Below are 24,775 nucleotides of genomic sequence, written 5' to 3' on the forward strand. Positions count from 1 at the left end.
ACATAGAAGTGAACTAAACTGACCCCTCAATGAAAAAAATTGACCACAAAGTGAAACATATACAATTGCTGATCCAAACATTTTTTTAATAAAGAAATAGTAACACAAGGACACACACTACCACCTAAATAAACCAAACAGGACAGCTATCAGTTTGACAATGGTAATTAACCAAAAACGAAATTAACACACACAAAAACAACAGAATAAACAAAATATATGAACCTTACACATCCCAATTCCCAACAACAACAAAATCATAATTATGACAAAAAAAGGTATGTAAAAAATATGAAAAAATCATTATAGTGACCAAAAAAAATCCATAATTTTGACAACAACAAAAAAAAATTCATAATTTCGACTTTTTTTTCCTAACTTTTTTTGTCTTCTTTTTTGTTGACTTTTTTTTAAATTTTTTTAAATATTTTTAGTCATACTTTTTTTGTTGTCATGATTATGATTTTTTGTGTGTGTCACAATTATAATTTCTTTTTTTTGTGTCAGAAATGAGCTTCCATACAAAGCAGCCCAGTCAAAACTTTAAATCCTCAAGACCCCCAAAGACAAAGCCCCTGGCCTCTCACCTGCATGTTCAGTTCAGTAGTGTTCAGGCTGTGACTGTATTCTGTGTCACAGCCTCAACACTACTACTATGAGTTGTATTGCAGCACGTTACATCCGACACTGGATGTGTGCGTGTGAGAAAGAGATTTAAAAAGAAGAGTGCGCGCTTGCTCAAACAGGTATCTGACCACACGGCCAGTTCCGGGATGACATCATCACCGTCCTCGCACTCCTTTCCCCTCGTGCCCAGAAGACGGCGGCATCGGGCTGAGCTAACCGCCTGACAATAATAACAATAACACACACACGCACGCACACACACACACACACACACTCACACAAACCGCTACGTCACACAATCCAGGAGGAGAGCTGAAAGATGGCACGGTATCGCGAGAGCGGCGTGCCGCGACCGCAGCGCTGGATGGCGCTGGTGGGGGCTGCATGCGCCCACGGCTCGCCCTCTCTCCCGTTAAAGCACACGGTAGGACACGCGAGCGGACGGAGACTGGCGGCGACAGAGCCCGGGGTGAGTAACAACTACAACACAAACTCACACACGCCTGCACACTATGCGCACTGCATGGGCTCCATCACCGCAAGAGAGGCCGGGGGGAGGGGGGGGGGTGTACAACGCGCATGTGACAGGACAGAATACACCATCAGTGTGTGTGTGTGTGTGTGTGTGTGTGTGTGTGTGTGTGTGTGTGTGTGTGTGTGTGTGAGTGTGTGTGTGTGAGTGAGAGAGAGAGAGAGCGTGTGTGAGTGTGCGTTTGGGGGGGGGAGTCAGCGTGTCGGCCAGATGTGATCCTCAACAGATGTGTCCTCGTGGCAGTCTCAGAGGATGTCATCATCTTTCTCCATCACCACCATCATCACTCTCATCAGCAGCACACGCAGCCTCGTTTCCTCGTGCCGGGTTTCCTCTGTCAGTTGTATTCTTTTATCAGGTGGTCGTGGGTCGGTGGTTCCCCTCTACGCAGCAACTCTCCCTCGTGCTGCTCCATGCCGGACCCACAGCATCCCTTCCCCTCAAGTTCATCCCGGTTCCGCGTCGTCCACAGTTACAGGTGTTGTTGCATGCACTCGAGGTGCATGCCGCTACATGTGCGCGTGGCTCCGGTCCCGTGCTGCGTGTTTTTTTTTTTTTTTTTGTCGCTCTCGCGCGGTGTTTGTTGGATGTGCACCGTGTGGACTTGTTGATGGATGGGCCGAGAGACCGCAGCGTTTTACCGAGGCGGATCCTCGCTCCGCTGTCATCGCTCCCGTGGGGGGGCCGCTATTGATTTAACGTTGCGGTTTCAATCCACGTGATTGATGACTTTGGCCCCCCTGTACCTGGGCCCGCGTCATCGCCAAGCTCAAAAAGTGCCGTCACGTCATAGCGACGGGGACACAGACCTCTGCTGCTTGCCTCCCGCACCTGATTGGGCTACTAAAATACCCCCAGAGCACATACTTTTGTTTTGGCTACTTGTGAGGACATTGACTAACAGTGAGGAGGTCTAACCACTACTATATACGCGCTTGGACCCAAACCCAGCTCTATATTAGTCCAGCTTAACCCTAAAATAAATGCTAAACCTAGCAGAGACTATAGCATGTTATCAAACCATTTGGTTGAACAGGTTAATGTCCCCACAACACCACAAATACAAACCACACACAAACAGCTTCAGCAGCAAACCTTCAAGCTCCAAACTGAGCCGAAATGTCACCTTGACATTTAAGTTGGACTCATCATCAATTTCAGTTTTTGGAGATAAAACACTCTGGGTGGCAGTGGAGTTCTGCTCTGTGTACTTTGTTCTATTGCCATAACAAGGAGTGTGCATTAATGTCTGTGTGAAAATCACTGGCTCCATGCTCATGTTTGTACTTTATTTAACATGACATGTCCTTTATATACTTATGTTTCTATATTTTATGAGCCGTCACTGCAGCTTTGGTACGGTGTTCTTGTCTCACAGCCACGAGCCTTTTAAACCTCATGAATAGTGGGGATGTCCTGGAGGGGAAACTCACTTTACCTTTTATCTACAAATTAGTTTGTCCTTAGTCCAACTGACCACACTGCCAGAAAAGCCTGGCTTCCCTCCTCCCTCTCAGGGTGATTGTACTGTGTGTGTGTGTGTGTGTGTGTGTGTGTGTGTGTGTGTGTGTGTGTGTGTGTGTGTGTGTTTCCACTGGCATTATTGAAACTCTCAAACTATAATCATATAATCATCCGTGTGAAGTTGTATGTCGCTGTGGTGGACACATGTTGGACAACATCCTCAGAGCTGCAGGAAAAACCTCAGGATTCATCTGCAGGTTCTTTTTCTTTCTTAGTTCTCCGACGATGTGATTTTTTAAAATACTTTTAGGATGCTTTCTGTTTTTTTTTTTTTTAAAACACAAACACATGGTCAACATTGTGCGCTCAAACTAAACTTAACCAAAAACAAAATGCATGATTTGGCTTAAAATGATTTCAAAATAGAAACAAATCAAAACAAGGACGCAACCAAAGTGCTTGTTTCAAATACTCAAAACCTTGTTGGCAATGTACTTTACTTGAATTGGAGTGTGATTCTTTTATTTTTAGCCGAGTCAGGATGATCCAAACGCACAGCCTCCGTCCTGCATGTCCGGGCAACATGTGTTGATCTTTTGAGCAACATTCAACCTCAAGGTCTCGTTGACTTCTTGCTCCGTGTTCGCAGACGTCACGGCGTTTCAAATTAAGAAGACGCGTCGCGCTCGATTCACGTCGTTAGTGGTTTGAATCCTCAAGAGTGTATTTCTCAGATGGGATCGCGTGTGAACGCTCGCCGGCACTCGTCTCGGACGGTTTCCAGAGGAAGAGGTTTGTGTGAAGGGGAGCAGATTAAGTCATGTGGCTTGAGGGTGGAGGAAGAGGAGGAGGAGGAGGAGGGGGAGGCCATTTACCATCCACTGGAGTGCTCCTTCTCTCTCTTTTTGGCTTGTGGTTCAAGCTCGTGTTCCACTTGTTCCTCTCCTCCTTCACACCCACCTGTTCTCCGCTCGTCTTTTATCTCCTTGTCTCCTTTTTGTCTCCTCTCCTCTCATTCCCCTTTTCCGACTCTTGAACCCTTCAACTCTTTTCTCTTATTTTTCATCTCCTCATATCTTTTCTTGTCGCCTTTTTCCTGTTTTCTTTCTGTCCTTTCCTCTCCCTTGCTTTCTTTTCATCTCCTCCTCTCCACTTTCTACCTTCCCTTTTCCTCTCCTCTCCCTTTGTTCTCCTCTCCTTTCTGATTTAAACTGTGAAACCCCCCACACGATTCCCAGCATGCATCATAAATAAGAATGGTTATGTAATAGCCTAAATATTAAGCAAATATTCACCCCTCTTCATATATTCTTCTAATAGGATTGGTTGTGCACGTGTGCTACGGTGATAATGGGCTGCATCTAGGTTATAGCGTGCCTGTTTATGAGCTCATGTGTGTGTGTTTTGTGCGTGTGCATGTGATAAACGTGTGTCTTCACATGAATACTTTAATGTTACAGAGTCTGAGCAGGAAAATGACCTTGAAGCTTGAAAAAAAAAAACAGTCTCGCTAATATGCTCACACACTAAGCAGCACGTGTGCCTATTGCATGTTCACACACACACACACAAACACACACACACACACACACACACACACACACGTATAACTTCCCTTTAGATTTGAAGTGGAAAGAGGAGGAGAAAGAGAAGCACAGAGGAGGATGAACTCTGGGCCCCCTATTGTCAACTAAGGCTATTTGAAGTTACACATAACCCAGTTAGGCAAACCACTGTGTGTGTGTGTGTGTGTGTGTGTGTGTGTGTGTGTGTGTGTGAGTGAGTGCACATGCTTGTGACGTTTTTTGGAAAGGAAAGAGGCAGAGATGAATGAAGTAAGAAAGAGAGAGTGAATGAGAATGGAAAATAGAGGTCAGAGGAAGCAAGTGAGGGACAGAGAACAGGAATGAAGTGAATGAGAGGGAGAGGGGAAGAGAGAGGAAAGTGCAGCCAAAGGAGAAGCCAAGAGAGAGAGAGCACATGTTTGTGAAAGAAAATAACAAGACTACTCTCTTTTACGGGGATATATAAATACACTTCTCGCCTTTTTTATATTTGCTCCAGTGGGAGGAAGACAATGTGAGAGACAGGCTATTGTCCTCGGGGACAGGATCAGCTCTTTGTTCAGGTTGCATGACACCAGTGTCGCTGTCACAACGCAGCATATACAACCCACAGCACGGAGAGACAGAGAGAGCAGTGGCAGGAAATTCAGATTAAACATTGGCATTGACAGCATTTTATTTTCCATGACGCCAGTTTTTGTATTTCAAAAATGAGTTTTCCCTCCAGCTGAAGGAAATAAATAGGATCATGAAATGGAGAACACATTAGACTAATGAGCAAGATGCTGATTCTTTGTATCGCTGGAGAACGTTTTGGACGTGCAGGGTCTGAAGATGAAAGCAAAGAAATCTGTGACCCTTCTGGGAGGTCATATTTCAGGAGTTGGACAAAAGTATACGGACACCTGTTTTTTCATGGTTCGGCCTTGACCTCTGATGCCAAATGTTTTAATGCTACAGTACAGCATGAAATGATTTAAGATCCAATGTTCATGTTTGACCTCTTATATTGAAATCCTGCTTTCTAAGATCCATAAAGGAAGATGTTTAACAGCATCAGCGGAATTAAGGGACCTGCAAAAGCCGAGCGACGGTGAAAAATGACGAGAGCTGTGAATGCTGTGTCGCCTGTGGGTCGTACTGTTAGCTCAAATAAAGAAGTAGAAAACGTCTCGTTACAGCGAGGCGATTGATGACTGCGGGGGTCAAGTAAGCACATTGATTTTAAAGTTAAGATGTTCATATTTCAAAGTCAAAAATACATACAATATCTGTTCATATGACTGGTTCTTTCTCGCATGAGGTCGAATTATAGTTAAATAATTGAACAGTTTGGGCAAAGTCCTCTTCTGTCCACTCGAACACAGCGTCAGATTCATAAAGATACACTTTTCCCAGTTCTGCGACTGGACTAAAGGGGTCTGACCTCAACCCCCATCCAGCTCCTTTGGGATGAACTGAAAGGGCGACCGCCAGCGCGGCCTCCACATCAATGCCTGACCCCACTAATGCGCCTGTGGCTGAAAGTCCCTGCAGCCAGATTCCAAAAACCTGGAGCGTCTGAAACCAGAATAGTGGTTGCAAAGGCAGCATGATAATGTCTGTTGTTTTTTAATGAGATGCTCCACAATCACAGACATACTTTATGGGTATAATAACCCGGTGTCTGCTTTCTTTGTCTGTTTGAGCGTCGACATGCTGAAGTGTTTCCTGACCTTGCAGCTCTGAAGTCTGTCTTCTTCACAAATTGTGTTTTTTCCTCACTTTTTAAGCTTCGCTTTTTTATTGTGAAATATCAGTTTGATCTTTTCGGGTCTCACAGCTTTCAAAGTAAAACACACGACTCCTATGCAACAAGTGATGAGAGGTCGTAATTAGACACCGCTTTGCTCTTAAAGGGTCAAAAGTGCTGGTAGCCAATATTCTCAGACTGTCGTCTGGAGTCATTTGGAATAAATATTAGAATTAGTGAGTATACAATCTGGAAATCTTGTTATTTCCATTCTGCTTTTCTGACATCATGCATGCTGCTCTACATACCTGGATGGAAACCCAGAAATATAATAACCTCACATTTACATAAGAATTTTTCACCAGAACACTTTTCTCATATTCTTTTCAAAGCACAGAGATGAGGGGACAAAAACAAAATATAGGGAGGGCGAAACAGAGAGTAAACAGAATGACAAATAAGTCAATGGAGAGAACAATGTAAAGAAAAGCTGGACGTCTTATGCGATGCCACTTCTGTCAAGGTTGATTTGGTCGAAGTGCAACAGGGATCAAACAGGCTTCGAGTCACCTTTTAGATTCTGCTCTTTAATCAACTCCTGCAAACGTCTGAAGTTCTGCACGGCCGCTCGATGAGCTCGGAGAAAAGAGGAGAGAGGAAGAAAGAGAGGTGAAGAGGAAATAGTACCAGGGACAGGCAGAGAATGAGGGTGACGTAAACATTTATTGAGTAGTAACAGCAGTGGTGACAGTACATAGTGGATCCATGAAAACGTCTGTCCTCAATACTTCCAGCTGTGCCCTCGCTGGCTCTTATCGATCCACGAGCAATCATCTGCTGTCACACTGACACACACGGGACAGACGGGAAAAGGCCGTTTTAATGTCCCTTTGACGTTGGACTCGACATTAAACCCACGGTTAAACCCTCGGTGACTCCTGAATTTGAGACTGTAAAACATGTCTCCGCACATCACATAGTCAGTATCTTCTTGTATGTTCCTGAGAGTTGTTGAATTAAGGCTAATGTGAGTGAAGCAATCTGAGTGACCGGGCAGGAAAGAAACCCCCTTTTGGAAGATAAGCTACTTTTTGTACCTTCTGAAAGCACACGGTTGGCAGTATGTTGTATATTTTTCTTATTGTCAACAATTCCCACACAAACAACAAAAGGAATCCTGCCTCATAGATAAAGAAAGGTTAAGTGTTTTTCCCAAAACATCTGGACACTCCCGTTTCCAGCAATCATGGCTCCAACAGGAGTGTATATTGCTTTAGTTGGGCACTACTTTACGCGGCGGATTGATCCACATTTTCACTCTCCAGTGAGTATTTACAGCAGCAGGCTGGTGCATGTGGGGTAAAAATAAACTACAGTCACTGAGTTCATCTGAATGAGGGAACATATATAACCCAGTACAACTGTGTGTCTCATTGATTTGTTTTAAGAGTTGTTTTGTTTAACAATGGAGCTCTATGCCACCACTTTGATTTCACCGCTTCTCGTTATATTTTAGCGCCCGGGCAGAAGCTTTAATAACTGTAAGGATGCTGGGAGCAGTGTTTTGTGTGGCATCTTGACGCAGAAGGCCCACGTGTGGTTAAAGTTGGAACACGAGGTCAACATTAGCGGCAGTTAAGTTCAGGACACGAACCATTCGTTTAGGGTTTGAAAAAAAATCATGATTTGTCCTAGAACAAGTACGCTTGTGAGGTCACTTGACCGTGACTCTGGGACATAATGTCACAGTAAAAATACCTCAACTTTAGTTTTTTGGTGAGTGAAAGTCATGTGATGGTTTGACCCATAGACCACCTCTCCACCCCGCCCTTGAAGGACTTTCTTGCTCTTAATACTACGTTGGTTGTTTTTTGCTTACAATAACGTGGACGGGTTTACGTTGGAGTGAGTGGACAGACTGAAGAGTGCCTCGTACATCATATCGTTTGATTATTTTGTCACATTTTTGGTCATTCTGAGGCTGCGTTTTGTGTATCAAAGAATTGAGTCAACGCACAAATCATTCAACTAGTGTTGCGTCACAAGAGCCTATTTTTCTGGTCACTGTGCATTAAGGACTGCAGCATTACATAATATGGTCGTATACAGAGCATCGCCTAATTCAGTCTGACCTGCTTGGTAAGTTTAGAAACCTGTAAAATAAAGTTATGAGGGTTTGAATAATGCTGGCCTTCAGAGGAGTTGAAGGTTACGGTCGAGGTAAAGGAAGTTGGTTCATCAAAATGTAAAAAAAAAAAGCATATGTTCCTAAAAAAATGAGAAAATAAATGTGTTTTTATTTGGCCATGTTTTCAGATATTTTTCTCTGATGTGTGATTCCAATACAGAGTGACCGGGACATTGTTTCGGGAAATTCTGTGTGTAATTTTCAAATGTAATTTTTCAATGCTGTGTCACCGCAAACACGATTCAATTCACCTTAATTGTCTTGAGGTGGCGGCAGAAATCTTGGAAATGGATTCTCAACACTTAAGCTAATTACAAAAATATACAATTTGTCTGTGCCAAACCTTTTAAATCAAATCTAAACGCGCTCCTAATTCAACAGTTGACCCTAAATCCACATCCCGACGATGGAGGAATGACACAACCTCCCTTTGGGCGCATTTCCCCCTGCGCAAAGGTGTTTTCATTAAGGTCAGGAAGTCGAAGCTTCACAGACGACACACACACACAAGCTTTGACACGTCTGTGTCTGGTCTTACAAGCAGCGTCCTCACCTCCACATCTCAACATGGAAAATGTCTTCCATGTGTGGTCGCCGTCTGGGCCGCCACCACAGGTCCTGGTTTCCGTATGGCTGCCAGCGCGGGGTCAGGGAGTTTGATTGACTCGTGCCTTGACTCACTTTGGCTTCCAGGAACTCTCCTCCATCAATACACATCATCATCACTAGCCAGCCCTGTGTGTCTCAGTGTGTGTGTGTGTGTGTGTGTGTGTGTGCGTGTGTGTGTGTGTGTGTATGTGGGTGCCTTCTCAACCAGTGCAGCACAGTGTGTCTCTCAGTTAAATCACATGGTTCGGCTTTTCCCCCGCGTGCCTGCTGCTTGGCCTATTTCCATGGTAACTAGCCGAAGATGTGGGGACACACACATGCACACTCACACACACACACACTCACACATACACACATGCACACGCACAGGCCACATAAACAGTGCAGGGCTTGCCAGGGCAATCTCGGTTGTGTGTGGCTGCAGGGTGCAGTCAGAGAGAGGATGTGTGATCACACACTCCACACAGGCTCAGCGGGAGACACACACACACACCCACACACACACACACGAGCAGACACGCGTGCACACGTACACAACACTGTATGCTGAGACAGAAGCTCAGGATGCTGTGCTGTGGAGGAAAAATGGCACACAGGGGCATGCTAGCCAAATCCCTTTATAAATCCTCTGGCAATTTAGATTTGTTTGTTTATGGATGAATGTATCGAATGTGAATTTCTGTGTGTGTTTTTTTTTTATGGAGATGAATCGTTAGATAGATGGATGGATAGAAAAATGTGTGAGAAATATGTCAGCATGCAGTAGGACTATGTGACATTGCAATGTTGCGTAATGTTTCCTTCCATATTCGCTCTGATGCGTTTCACTTGTCACGACATCGCCCCTACCTCTGCCCCCCCCCCCCTCTCATCCCCCCGCCCTCCCCATCGCCCCGCTACGCCACCCCAATCCCATGTGGCCATCTCCATAGCGACAGCCCACGCTGCTCGCCGCAGCATCCCCGCGCCCTCTGGCCTCTCGCCAAGGGGATGCTGTGGCAACCGGGCGAGGGAGCGATGCCAGAAGTGGGGAAGCTATAGGGGAAATAGGAGGGAGGGTGAAAGAGGGGAGGGGGGCACTGCGGATCTGTTAAACTGCCCTGTGGTGTTATGCAACTTCATGTACACACACAAACACACACTTACTGTAGGGGGACAAACACATACACAAACTGCTATTTTTTTTTCTTGCCTCACACACACATCCGGAAGCTGTGGATCGCGATGCTGGAACCAGTATAAGCTCCAGATAATGTCCCTAAGTACCGATTATGAAATGACATAACAGATTTCTCCAAGCGGCCCCTGTGTCATATCACTGATGCAGTGCTTCACTGTTCAATGTGGTGATTTTCATGACTCATGGTGCGTAAGATTTCTGGCCACTAGGGGGCAGAAGAACATCAAAACAAGCTGACAAACACACAGCCACGTCTTTAGCTTGAATAGCTGTCACGGCTAAAGTGTTAGCAAACAGTTAACTGCTTGAACATCATCCAGAGAGCAGCATTAGCAATCATATAGTGTTGTTTATACATAACTGAGCATATTCACTTTCCTTTTAGCTCTGTTTTGGTCTCAACCAATCTCTGAGAAATATACGTATTTACTTGTTTAACATTAGCTGGGAAATGTTCAACTCGCTCCAAGAGCTAGTCGCTAGCTGTATCTGCTTTTTGTTGATGAGTAGATTATGTACAGAGGGTTTATTGCGAGAACAATAAGACTAAACTATAGTTTAGTTCATGTATAGTCTCCAAATGGAGACTAAAAACAATTAGCTAAAAAAGCTAAAAGGCGACACAGAGCAAAATGTGTGTTTGTGTTAATCCTTTGTGATTTTGTCACTCTGCATATTGGAGTTATTGATTAATGCAGGTTTAATGTTGATTTAATCCGTAAAGGCAACAAAAGGAATATTAGCAATAGCCCTGTTTGCCAAACACGTTTGTAAATCAACCGCATTTTTGTGCTAGGCTAGGTCAGCTAACACGATGGAGCTGAACTGCTCTTTCACAAGTCAGGGGTGCGTTATAGACATTTTTTGGCCATGTAAGTTATTCCAAAGCGTCAGTATGTCATCCTCACAAATAGCGATGAGACAAGCAGAGCACAGATGACACAATTTCAAACCAGGAAGAGTCCCCCAAAACAGGATTGATCTTTTAAGTTTTTACCAGTATGTTTATACTACTGATGTGACTCTCATACACAGTAGGTTATACTATGCAGTATTTACAGTTAATAGCTTTAAAAAATGCATGTTTTCGAGTGTGTGTTTCCTGCTGTTTTGTGTGAGAAGTATTAGCATGTTGGTCTTTGTGTCTTGCAGGCAAAGTGAAAGAAGAAGAAATCTTTGACGGGGTCCCCACATGGGAGCAGAAGTGCTGCCTAATCAACATTCATCTGCCAGAATCTGGACTCTTTGGACAAACTCTCATGTCCTCGAACAGCAACTGCTAAATCCAAGGAGCTAAAAAAAGAAAAAGCCAACCGCTGGCTCCAGAAACTGGACAGATTTTTAAGTAAAAACACGGCTGGAGAGGGGGAGGTTTGCATGGGTGCCAAATCCTCATCCAAGACACACCGCATCTCCTCGACCTACGGCCGCCACCTCCCTCCTCTTCCTCCCTCCATTTCCTCGTCCGCCTCCTCTGTTTTTCTCTTATTCTCCCTCGTTCTCTCTCATGGGAGTGACATAGAGGCCTTCGCTTGGTCTGCCGCCCCGCCCGTACCGCGCCTCGCCGTGGAAACGGGGGCGTCCAGGTAGTGATGTCGTGGAAGAGGAACTACTTTGCGTCGGGTGGCGGAGCAGTAGGCGGGGCGCAGGGGCTGGTGACCCCGAGAACCATGACCTCTATCGCACCCAGCAAAGGCCTGAGCAACGAGCCGGGACAGAACAGCTGCTTCCTCAACAGCGCTCTGCAGGTCAGTCGGATAAACACACACAATACACAAGTATCAGGCCAGAATCCAGTTTTTCATGGAGGTTTTGTGACCATGTAGCGGACTAGCCTCACAGCCTCACTAGCCACACAGGTCCAACCATGTATTTTCTACTACGTTCTTCTAAAACATTGGACCTTTCTAAAAAAAAAAAGTTGAACTAAACTAAATCTAGCAAACACTCTGAAAACAAACTAAAACGGAACAAAGATGAAGAAGTCACTCTGTGTTTAGATAAATTGAATATGATGATTTAATTTGATTTGATGTCACTTTAACTTACTTTCTAGCCCCTAAAACTGGACAGGTGGAGTTAAAAAAACAATAAAGGGGCCCAATTTCTAGACTGATTATCTGATGAACGCATTAAATTGCCAATATTAAACCTGAAACTCTCTATTTTATTGTTGTAGTCAGTGTTTCCTTTCAAATCCAAGGCACTGTGGCAATTCATAATGCATCTCCCATACAAAATATACGTACAAATGCAGGTTTTTTTTAGTTCCAGTGCTCTACCAGAATGATTGTGCTGTATAGTTGCCGCAATAAACGTTTCCTGTGGCATGGCATTAATGACAGAAGCTGTGTCCTCGATACTCTTCACACTTGCATACTAAGAAGATTTAAAAAAGTTGTTATTTCATCTTCTCAATGTAGAATTTATTTTTATGCAGTAAATTGATATTTAAGCCTGACAGGGATGAGATCAGGGGCCATATTAACGGGTTGTTTGCGTGTGTCGGCGGCTTTTGGCAGCGCTGCCAGTCTGGCTTCAGTGTGGACATCCAGTCTGTGTGTGGAGATGCTTACACTGCGCTGCTACTGCTGCATCTCCTCTCTCTCTTTACACACACACACACACACACACACACAACTCTCTTCCCTCCTCCCAAGACCTCCAGCTGGCACAAACTTACTTCTGTACCCACACACACACATAAATGTCTCTTGACTACTGGCGCGAGAGAGAGAGAGAGAGAGAGAGAGAGAGAGGGAGAGAGAGAGGCAGGGGTAAGCTGGAGAGGGAGGGGGATGATGGGGCAGAAGCTTAGGGATAGTTGAAGAGAGCAGAGGGATAGACGAGAAGAAGAAAAGTTGCTGAAGGACGAGAAGAGAAGAAAGAGGGATGAGGAGTATGCAGTATGAAAAAACTGTGGAGAAGATTAAAGGGGATACTGTCGGGAGAAAGAGTGGAACTAAAGAGTCTGATAAGGTAGGGAGGCAAAAAGGGAAGAAAAAAAGTGTTTGTGGTGAAAGAGATAGATGAAAAGACATCGTGAAGGACATCAGGTGTATTTCCGTGAGAAAATGCCTCAACAAAGGCGTGCAAGGCGGCTTCAATGGGAGAGAAGTGGGCCATTTCAAGGACACGCACACGTGCGCACAGAGAGGGGAGAGGATGTTGAACAGGACACAGATGGATGAGGAAAAACTGAACGTTAAACTACTGAGATGTTTGTTGGCTGTTTCGCTGTGTATTTCTGTGTGTGTGTTTGTGTGTGTGTGTGTGTGTGTTCACGTTTGCTCATATTAGCTTAATAGAGTCAAGTGAGTGAGCGAGCGTGGGCGGGTGAAGACTACGGGATCAAAGTTCAGCTTCAGATCAGACTCCACTGGCAGTTCAGCTACAACTCATTTACTCATTAATCAATTAAAAATGGCTCTTAATCAATGTGCTGCCGCTTGCTTCGCGTTGCACTCATTGATAGTTCGTGAAATACTCGTTGCTGCCTTCTGGAGCGCAAGGGCCTCTTGGGCAAGGCACTTAAGACACCGCTGCTGCTGCAGTGGAGCTGCTGGATGGCAGCAGCAGCAGCAGCAGCAGCAGCAGCGTTTTATCGTGCTCTCTTAATGAAATGTTCCTGCATCCTGGCTGCATTGACTTCATGCTTCATGCAAAGCTAACATCTCTCGCAGTGAAGAAAACCATTGAGAAATAAGTGAACGTCTCAATTATTTGACAAAGCAAAAGAGCCAACTGTACATTTATGATGACACCTTTTCTCTTCATTCTTTACGTTTTAAATTTTCAAAGTCTTACTTCAAGTATCAGTAAAATGTTCGTTCAAACAATACAGGCACTCAGTTAAATTTAGGCAAATATCAAGGTTCTGGTTTGGGAAGTAAGCGTCTGCATTGACTTCAAGCTCGAGCACCACGATCTTTTATTAACTTTAACCTAAAGGAAATCCTCATAATACAAAGTTTCTGTCTCAAATTCAACACCGGTTGAGTAATTAGTACACAAATGTTCATTTTGCGGGTGAATTTCTCCTTTAAAGTGCTTTGTTGCCTGAACCCAACCTCACACGCTCAGCGTCCTCCCCAACTTCTTCTTCAGCCCGCTGCATAAATGTATCACTTAATTAATAAAAGCACAAAAAAACAAAAAAACATTCCCTTTGAGAATAACCCAGTCAGCGATTACGTTTACCATCACAGTGTAATTAGGAAAACTATTGAGTAATATAGAAGCGTAACTTGCAGGAGACTGGACTGCACTGCAGCTGGAGGAAGGCCAATAAAATCCTGACTGACATTTTCCAGCCAAATACCTCATTGAAGAACTTCTGCTGATAGTGTTCTGCTCCAGACTCTTATTACAGGATGAAGGACCATGTTCTGCTTGGATTGTTTCCTCTTGTGTTTGGCCTCTCCACGAGTTTGAGCAGCAGTGCAGGATTTCCCAAGAATATATTAAAGGCAAAATATATCATTTATAATTCATACTCAGCGGGCTGACGGAGATGGGAAGGTTCAAAGGTCGAGGAGGTGACGAGGAGAGGCGAAAAAAAAACGCTGAGGACAATTTATATTTCACACACCGGGGACGCTTGGATGTTATTATAAAAGTGCGCTTCCTGCGACGACGAGCCCAAATGTCTGCTGTGAAAACAACCCCCGCTGGCTGGCAGACAAATGACGGAGGTCAAAAGTGCAGCGAAAATCAGGAAACTGATTGTCTCCATGGCAGCGGGTATCATGTGATGCACAAAATGCACAGGAAAAAGGAGGTAATGGGACACTGGGACGGGAGGACGAGGTCGTGGAGCGCAGGAATCAAGCAACGCAGCCGGGAACAGCCGCGTGAGGCAGGTAGAGCAGAACGATACCGCCATTGTGTCAACTGAACACAATATGCTGGCCGAGAATGTGCCTTTGACAATTTTGTGGTTGTATTTGTGCGCCGGTACCATTTTTGCAACACGTCCTGCTACAAATAATAGATCCCATTTTATTAAGAATCCATAATAAGTGGTTTATAAGTCATAACTAATTGCTTTCTTTATGTGCGACAACTTATTTATTCATGCGTTCAGTATTAAGACGCTCATTAAAATACATTTTAATTATAGAAGGAAGAACAAAATCCACGTATTCACCAAAGTTATTGGCTCTTGCAAGAAAAAGCTACTAATTACAACCTAAAAACTCATTTTGTAAACAAACATGTGAAGCATTCAGAAAGCAGTCACATGAATGAACAACACTGATGCTCCCTGTTAGTAAAGCTTTACTTATTCAGCGAGTCTTATAATCCTAAAAACATACAACACCCCCAAAATACTGTGTATTATTACGGTGAAGTATCTTAAAGAAGAACTTTAACGTGAGACTATGTCACTTTTCAAAGATCAATTTACGTTTACGACACTAGTCTACTTGTGCATTCTCTGACACTGCATTTCACCGCGTTGTGCGTGTGTGTGTGTGTGTGTGTGTGTGTGTGTGAAAGTTATTTGCTTGAAAGTTTTCCTGGTCGATTTGGTGGCACACTTGTGCAATCACGGTGCAGTATTACTGCAAACACTCATTGAGCAGCTACTTTCAACAGATGCCGGCGTTTACTGTGGTGACGAACACATGGCATTTCCTGTTTGATGCTTCACAATAAAATCATAAAATCCACCCTGTTAACGCAGAGTCGTAGGAATCTCTGCTGGCATGTGGATGTTTTACGGCTCCGACACGGTGAAAAGAGAATGATGGTACAATCTGATCATAAATCAAATTAGCTGGATTTCCTGGCTGCTTTGTATCCCCTTGAATCACTCGTGTCTAGATATGCAATTTAATACTTGCAAGGATGGAAAAAAAAAATTAATAATTTTAGGTTTGATTTACCCAACTTTTTCCAGTATTGTCCCAGTGAGATTTAAAATATTTAGAGCCACGACAGCAGCAAAACAGTTCCACACATAAAATCACAAATAATGAATCACAGACGCTGCCACCAGCTACCAAAACTACTATTGATAGAGATAAATAAATGTAAAGACGTTGAGTTACAATAGCACAGACATGCAGCCTATAAATTGCATAAAAAACGGGGCTTGGTTTCATGTAAATCTAAAGGATTGTAACTTTAAATATCCTGGCAGTTTAGTTAACACGACCTTGTAAATGAGAGCCGCTAGGAGCTCAAAACTAGTTTTTAACCCAGAATCTACTTTCTGATTACAAGGAAACACCCAAGACCACCGAAGCCAATCCAATGCTGGCATTTCCTCCTCCGGCCTGTATTGGTTGGATTTGTGTGTGACTTCAATTACATTGTCAGCGAGCAGCGAAAAGCACCAGCTGATGAGCTTCATTTCTATTCCGTGTGTGTTTTCCATCACTTTCTGTGTTTGTTAAGTCACACTGTAGCTTCTTTTCTCTGAGATGCTTCTGCAGATAAACCGGTGGAAGTTCAAAAGGGGCGGGAGGGACAACCAAATGACACAAATGGAAGAAGAGCAGAGGCAGAGATAAGAGGAATGTGTCAGGAGGAGGACACAAGAGAGACGGAGAGATAGATGCTGATGAAAAGAGATGGGCATGGACAGTAGTGTGCCCTCCTTGTGGCTGCTGCAGTGCTGTGCAGGGAGCCGATTCATCACGGCCAAATAAACTACAGAGAGAGGAGGGGGAAGAGAGAGAGGGGGGTAGAACGCATACACTAGCGTCAGCATGCAGTCTGCCATCCTCCGCCCCCTTTTCCTCCACCTATCACTCTCTCCTTAACACACACACACACACACACACACACACACACACGCACACAGACGTATATTGCTATGGTTTTGTGTGCGCGTAGGGGGCCTTCTGTAAGTGTGTGTGCTGCAGTCGAAGCCTCAGGGACAGTGGTGTGTCAATATTATCTGTCAGGATGCTGAATGAACGCACTAACAGATCTTTCCTCTAATTATCCATGAGAGAGAAAGAGAGAGAGAGAGAAGGACACAAGAAGACCTGAATCATGCAGATCACTTCTTTACTAGTTCTCACGTGTTGTTCCTCGTCTCTTTTTCGCTTTGCGCTGGTCGTTTTCTGTCCGTCCGTTCCACTGAAGCGCTCCCCCTTTTGACTCTTTTGTTGCTGGAAATATACAAAGTAGAAAACGCACTCAGTGGGACGCTGCTGGGAAAAACGATTAGCTGGATGTGGCTGAAAGCCACACAGAGTTGCGGACTTGAGTTTCGATTCTCTGCAACCATCTCGCATTTCAGGGAGTCGTTTGATTCAAAGGGAGTTTAACACATTTCGCTTAGTTTTCTAGCGCTAAATGGAGTTTTTTTATTTGTTACCTTGAATCTACACATGCGAGTCACGTCCGGAGCGTCCAAAGTCAGAGTGAACATCAGAATAAAGTCGTGGATAAACTTTGGTTTACTCGTCCAGGCGTCAGGATCGCAGCATCATTGCTCACATATGCAAAAGAAACCAATCAAGAACTGAACTGAGCACATTTCAGAGCAGCTTCACCAGTGATTTTGAAGGCAACGTCTGACATCTGGTTCACAAACTTTTTTTTGAACCGCGTCAAAAATAACTTTTCCTTTCAAATCCTTCCATCACTCGCTCTGGCAACCGGCAACCCTGAGCTGTCATGCCAATGATCGTAGTTCGGATTTAGTGCTGACATCTGTTTCACGACAAAACACGATAAGGAAGTGTAGCTAAAGAAAATATGTATATAGCCTTTATATATTGCAATGTTGTTTTGTTGTGAAACATTATCAAACCCACATGATAAAATGACAGGAATGGACACATCTTGTGGCCTTGGCCTGTGTTTAAGGCACCCCATGGTGGCGTGACACCCATTTTAGCAACCACTGGTCTATATACAGATTGCTGTTTTTGAATGTGGAAAAGACACTTTTTGGTTAGTTTGCCAGTGGACTGATCAATATAAAAATAACTCAAGCAAGATCCTGGTATAAAAAAAACAGCATGATGTGCAACTATCAAGAAAGTTTGACTATTAACAGTTACTGTTACAAGGAGAGCCTGCACGGTCCATGAAATCTCCAGAAGTGAAGAAACACAGTTACACTTTCAATTTGAACAAACAGTTGTTGCTCAGAAAAAGAAAAAAACAGATGGTGAAAAAAGGTCTTACTAAAAAAAGGGTTTACCTTTTTTTAATGCAGTCAGAACAGTGGGATTGTCATTTGTATTTATCACTGTAACGTCCAAAAATATTAACGCCTCCATCTTCAATGCAATCAGAGCAACTGTCTGCCACTAATCCTGCATGTAAACCATAACAAAAGTTGATTCATTCAATCGATAAAGTATGACAAAACTCAAGCGTATCGATATTCTCTGAATAAACTCTTGTACAGTAGAAGGGAAAAAGACCTAAGTGCGAGAAAACATTACCTTTTACTACAATAAACAATACATCCCATTGACTGATCCTTGTAAATGTTCTGTCTCTCAGGTCCTGTGGCATCTCGACATCTTCCGCAGAAGCTTTCGCCAGCTGACCACACACAAGTGCATGGAGGACTCGTGCATCTTCTGCGCTTTGAAGGTAAAAAAAAAACAACCACTCTCATGGCTCTTGGAGGTCTCACCGTAAACTTTGAGCAGCGACAATGACTTCGGTGTGTCGGCGGTGCTGCTTCTTTCCTTCTCCTTAACACACACACATTGTCTGAAATGTAAACCAGAGGTCAGGTTTGAAGTATGTTTACTGGAGTGGTGTATTTATATGAGGTACAAGTACTTTGCTTGAGTGCTTCCCTTTTGGGAGGCTTTCTACAGTCTTTCAGAGGGAGACACAGCACTGCATTTATCAGACTGCTAGAATAAACTCAAATGACATACATGTGTATGTGTCGCTGCTTTCTCTTCTCCCGTCTGTGATTCTGTACCTGGCTGGAGGAGAGCCTCGAGAACGCAGCATTGGAGATGCTTGCAGGGGGTTATGTAACCACCGCAATACTTTTTTATTACTCAAAAAGGAGGAAGAAAAGAGCATTCGCAAACAACATAAAGACCAGCTTTAGTCATACTCTTCCAACGGTAAATAAAATGCGCATCATTTCAAAATGACCTTAAACATTTGATGAGTGTTATAGTTTTTTATTTGCCGTTTTCCCTCCCTTATGTTCCATGCTTTACTTGGTAACCTTGTTTAATCATTTCCTCCATTCTTAATGACTTATTTGTGTCCTTCTTTCCCACCATTGTATCCTTTCTTTTCCTTTGTCGAAGGTAAACACTTTGAATGCAGGATAACACCGCGTATAGGTTTCTCTGCAGTGTCGCTTCTTCTTCGTCTTCCTCCTTTGTGTAAAACACACAAAGTACTTTGCACCAGACACTTTTTCCCAGTAGAGAGCTGCCTTACAATGCAAGTTTAGAAAACAGCGCAGGTAGCGTTGTAGCTTTCATAGCGTAGTTTCAGGATGAATTCACGCTTGTGTTCCTGCGGCTGCTGATAGAAAGCAACCGAATAGAAGACGAACATCGTGAAGCTCTCGTAATGAACGAGCCTCATGCGGCTCTGTTCCAGCCATTTGTTGCATCAATGATGACAAATATGTGTCTGAGGACAGGAAAGTGTTGTGTGTAATGTGCTCTAGTGTAGTAGTAGCGTGTGTGTGTGTATGCATGTATGCGTGTGTCGCTGTGTCGTTGTGTGTGTCCTACACGCTGTTCTGTCTCTAGCGCTTCTCTGTAATTAATTGGCTGACTGAAAGCGCTGAGCTAGCACAGCCTACGCTGGTATGCTACACACACACACACACACACACACACACACACACACACACACACATACACGTGCGCACGCACATACCTACGCATGCACATCAATCTTACTTGCATGGTGCACATGTTAGGCTGCTACACACACATCTACCTTCAGGTGCTCACAAATCTCTTAACATGCTGGGACATTCACCACACACACACACACGCACACACACACACACACGCACACAGAGAGGCTTGTGGGTGTGCTGTGTGCGTGTGTGTCAGCTGTACAAATCAAAGGTATTGTCACCGTGTTCACACTTTCCTGTCAGGTTCCATTAACCGTCCTGCCACCGCCTCTCCTTTGTCAGAAACAGATGTAACATTGTCCTTACAGTCTGTTCGTAGCCGCGGTCCCGGCGGCAAAGTACATAAAAGCCTCCGAATAACTGGGCGAGACTTGCACCAAATTAACTTTAATGGCGTGTAAAATTTTCAAACATCCATTTTAGATAACCTAGAGATGAATGATGATCATGGGTTCTTTTAATTCGGGGGGATTGTGTGTGGATTTGGGTTTTTATCTGCAGCAAATAAAGACGCCCGCCCTTGTAGTAAACATAAGTTCAGAGGCTGCCTGCGGCTATCCCTCTAGAAATCACTGCAACACTTTATCTCTCTCAACAGCAAAGCACGCACACACACACACACACACACACACATACGCAGATACCTGAACACACACACACATATACACAGATAGCTGAACACACACAGACGCAAGACATAGGAAGAGAGATGAAGAAAAGGGAGAGAGGAGGAAGTGGGAGAGAAGAAAAGAGAAAGATGAATGAATGTGGGATTTGGTGTAAATTGTTCCTGTCTTCACACTGGGACCAGTGCATGCACACACACTCACACCTCCCTCTCTTATTCACTCTCCCTCCCTCCCTCCCTCCCTCCCTCCCTCCCCCTCTCTCTGTAGGGTATATTCCCCCTCCATTCTCCTTGGCGCATTGCTGCAGTCAGCATAGCCACCATCACACACACACACACACACACACACACACACACACACAGACACACACACACACACACACACACACACACACACACACACACACACACACACACACACACACACTCTATTGCTTGTACGGTCCCTTTTTCCTCTTCTCTCTTTCTCTGTTTCCCTTTCTCCCTCTATTCCTCTCACACACTCACATATATACGCGCACAGACACACACACACACACACACACACACACACACACACACACACACACACACACGTACGACTGCATTACCTTTCCCTTTGCCAAATCTATGCTTGCACACACTCGTTCTATTGTTCTTTAATATTTCCTCCTATAAATACTGTTAGTTCCAGTTATTCAAGCTCAGATTGGGATGAACTCTGTGATGTCCATACGTGGCTGGATGATCTCATCTTATTCTGAGATTGTGAACTCATGTGCTTGGAAACTTGGAGTTTTGGTTCAGCAAAGAAAAGGTTTGGCACATAGTTTGGTGTACGGTAGAAGAGGTTGCGTTTAAGCAGCGTTGTTGTATCACACAACGTTATACCAACGCTGTGTGTGAAAAGGTTGTGTGACAAGTGTAAAGTCAATGTCTCTGGTTTCACATGGGACAAGAACAGTGATCTCCTGAGTGAAAGTCCTGTGTTGGTTTGACCCGCCCCCTCCCACACACTCTCAGTGGACGTCGACTAAATGCTAAATACATTGACATTCAACGTACCCGTTGTTGGTAGAAGCGTACAATGACAAAACAAAATCCTGGGTTTACGCTATTAAAGCACCTTCAAACTCTCAGAACTCTGAACTCTGTTGCCCGCTCCTCATCTCTGCATGCGGCTAGCGCTTTGAGGCTACATTAGCCGTTACCAGCGTAACACACGCGGATCTCCGACTGCACGCGGTGGATCCGAAAGCTCAAACAGGAAAACTGTGTCAGAATACCTTCAGTGTTGCTCCGTCTTCAGGACACAGAGCACCCGCCGGGTTTCAGAGCAGCCGCCTAATGATCTCGTGATTGTGTTACCGCTGGGACGGAGAACCAGCCGAGCACCAACCACCGCTCCGACGCGTCAAGCTGACTTGTGTTCATTTCTGTCCTGGGCTCTTTTAGTGTGGGTCAAAAATAGTCGCTCAGGGTTTACTTTTTTCCAGCTGAGAATTCTTACCAGAAAAAAAAAAAATTAGGTCATTTTTGTCCGTCGGCAATCTCGAGAAAGTCATCCCTGCTTCTATCTCTCCCTCTTTACACGCCTGCAGCTCCCTTCAGTCCAGAAGTTACTCTCACTGCCGCTGCTTGAACTCAATGCTACTTTTTATTATCATGTTTACGGCATTTACAACACACGGTCATTTGGATGCATCCACAGACTCATTTCCAAGACTGTCTGGTACTACGGTGCTACTAAGGGTTACTGCTATTACTGCACTACTGCCACGATTTATGACTAATGATAACTAAAATGTATTTAGCTCATAGCTCCTTCAATAGCCTAATGGTGTCATTTGTATAACCATTCTAGATGAAAGTACACTCAGTGAAAGCCCTTCTCTTTTGGGGAAAATCCTGAGCAGTTTTTTGAAGAAAGACTATTTTAAATACTTATTTTGCTTTGAGTAGATATCTACACCTCTCAAACTAATTTAATTCTCGTTGCGCACGACTTTTTTTTGTATTGTCGGGCAATATTTAATGTTTTCCTTGGAGATGCCAAGCAGGAGGGGACAGAACTGGGCAACACAATACAACAAAGGTCCCTCAGCACACTTAAGCCGGGGATGTTGCTGTTCATGGTTTGCTGGCGTCTTCAGACACAGGGCCACCCCATTATCTTTTTATAATTGGGAATCAGTGGTTTTAGAAATATGAGCAGAAATGTGAAACGCTTTTTCCAAGCACATGGTGAAGGAAGCACTGCGGAGAAATGTATCCTTTTTCACAAATTGGAGATACAAATAGGAGCAACATCACAACCTTCTCCACGAGGGTGATTTTAACGACGGCTGCTGTAATGCTGTCAGTCATCTGGACCTGCGTGGAGGCAAACGGTGTGAAGCAGCTCGTTCCTCTCCAAACTGACTGATCTTCAGGCTCTGCCCTCAAAACACACTTCAGTGGCCTAGCTTTCTCTCTTGTAACAGTTTGATTTGGTTTATACTTCACTTCTACAAAGCACCCTGAGAGCTGGTTTTTTTTTTTTTTTTTTTTTGCCGGAGAAAAGTGCACTACAAATGCCATCTATTATTGATACGGTCTGATATTGAGGCCAGCTGTGAAGTGAGGCTCGGCCGTGGTGTTTGTATTAGTCCGGTCTGGATTTGTTGTGCAGCACTTTGCTTCCTGACACGTTGACAACTGGCTCCACTGGTTCTGTTTTATGGGTCAGTTGACACAACACGGGATACAGCAGGAGTGTGCTTAGCGGGATTAGTTTCAGTCTGAGAGAAGTAAATACACACGCACACATATATATGTATATATATTCCATGAGTGCACGGACTCTAACAATTTCTTTCAGGAAAAGCATTCACGCCACAGTGTATATTTTTCGCAGTGAAATAAAGAATTCATATGTTTCTGTGTGTGTGTGTGTGTTTGCAGAGTATCTTTGCTCAGTTCCAGTTCAGCAGTGAGCGTGTGCTGCCGTCGGACGCACTGCGGAGCGCTCTGGCCAAGACTTTCCAAGACGAACAGCGCTTTCAGCTGGGTATCATGGACGACGCCGCTGAGTGCTTCGTGAGTTCTGAGACGCCACATGGCCACGCACACACACACGGACACACGCACACACACACACAGGCACAAGCACACACATGTACGGGAGAGGTAAGGAGTTGCCCAAAGGCTTGTCCGAGTGAGTGTCTGAGGAACTACCATCTTCACTGCAGTCAGAAATCAAAGGATACTCAGTTCAGCAGCCTGTCGAGAGTCTAAGCTTCAACTTTTGTGTTTGACTTTGTGTTGTTGTTCATCCTGTGTTCCTTTGAGCTGGTGGAGAACAGGCCTTATCTGAAGAACCTTTTTTTTCCGTGTTGATTTTGGCTGTGGACAAAAGAGTCCCTTTAGCAACGTTTCATTTTAATGCAGCAGTTGTCTGACAAGTCGCTCCGGTTCAGGTTCAGGAGGAGGAGCCGCTGCTGCCGCGTGCAGAGAGCTCCTCCTCCCACACTGCAGGTCAAAGGCGGCAGCGACGCTTGATGTGGGTTTGTCCACGGTTGGTTGGTTGGTTGGTTGGTTGGTTGGTTGGTTGGTTGGTTGGTTGAAGCCCCGCTGGGTTGTGAGATGCAGGACTTTCTGCTGAATGATTACCTCTGAGTTCATCTACATCTGGCCCGGTGGCACAAGTGTTAAGAATAACTATAACTATATGTAACTAAGAAACAGCCAGTGTTCTCGCTGCTGGTTTCGTTTACTAATGTAAGCTACAATGGGGACCCTTTTATATCAAGTCACAAAGTACAAATCATGAAAAAAATATGGAATAAATTCCTCCCTAAAAAAAACATGTTAGCTATCAAAGTAAACATAAATATCCCCATATACAACCTTTAAACACATCTCAAACAATAAATAGGATTAGGGATTAGGTTGAGGGCTTAAAGGGCTATGCAGTTAAAAGGTTAATGACCTGTGCAACAGACAATATTGAAGCTGTGAAAAATACCAAATTATAACAGACTGAAGCGCCTGTTTTCAGCTCCGGCCCACAACTTAACTGTATGGATTGACTTTTACTTACTCTTGCCTGGATGTTGTGATTTCCATTACTTTGTAGACAATGAATCCATCAACCAACAACATAATCGGCTGATTAATCTATAATTAAAATAATCGTTTGTTGCAGCCCCAGGTTTAATGTTTTGGTGCGCTGCGATTAAAGCTAGAAGACGAGGTTTGATGGGTTTTGCGGTAAAATACATTTGATGAAGATAATAAGGTGGAGAACAAGATTGTTTCCATTTAAATGGTTATACACGGTTCAGTGATGTCAGTTCCACGTTGTGACTTCACAAACAACCAGATATATTACATTTAGAGCAATTTAAAGGACACTGCTTTTGATTTTTTTGTACCTTTTTCTTGAAATATTGTTAAATTGT

General features: G+C 44.1%; 1 protein-coding gene across 5 annotated transcripts in view; it reads left to right on the plus strand.

The window, feature by feature from the left end:
• The first annotated feature begins 945 nt into the window (after positions 1-945).
• Positions 946-24,775, plus strand: part of usp54b (ubiquitin specific peptidase 54b) — a 48,376-nt gene continuing 24,546 nt past the window's right edge. For 3 of the 5 annotated variants that reach the window (XR_011077833.1, XM_068582796.1, XM_068582798.1), the window contains exons 1-4: positions 946-1,096; positions 11,050-11,645; positions 18,376-18,468; positions 23,277-23,411. Coding sequence is in view for 4 of the 5 variants with exons in the window: in XM_068582796.1 (XP_068438897.1) it covers positions 11,490-11,645; positions 18,376-18,468; positions 23,277-23,411 (384 nt within the window). In the remaining variant the exon portion in view is untranslated. Of the gene's footprint in view, positions 1,097-1,444; positions 1,638-11,049; positions 11,646-12,726; positions 12,877-18,375; positions 18,469-23,276; positions 23,412-24,775 lie in introns of those variants that run through there. The other 2 variants (XM_068582797.1, XM_068582799.1) reach the window with 2 other exon arrangements.

Source organism: Clinocottus analis, unplaced genomic scaffold, assembly GCF_023055335.1.
Source record: "Clinocottus analis isolate CAN_PGR_092001 unplaced genomic scaffold, fCliAna1.0.p SCAF_19, whole genome shotgun sequence".
Lineage (NCBI taxonomy): Eukaryota > Metazoa > Chordata > Actinopteri > Perciformes > Cottidae > Clinocottus > Clinocottus analis.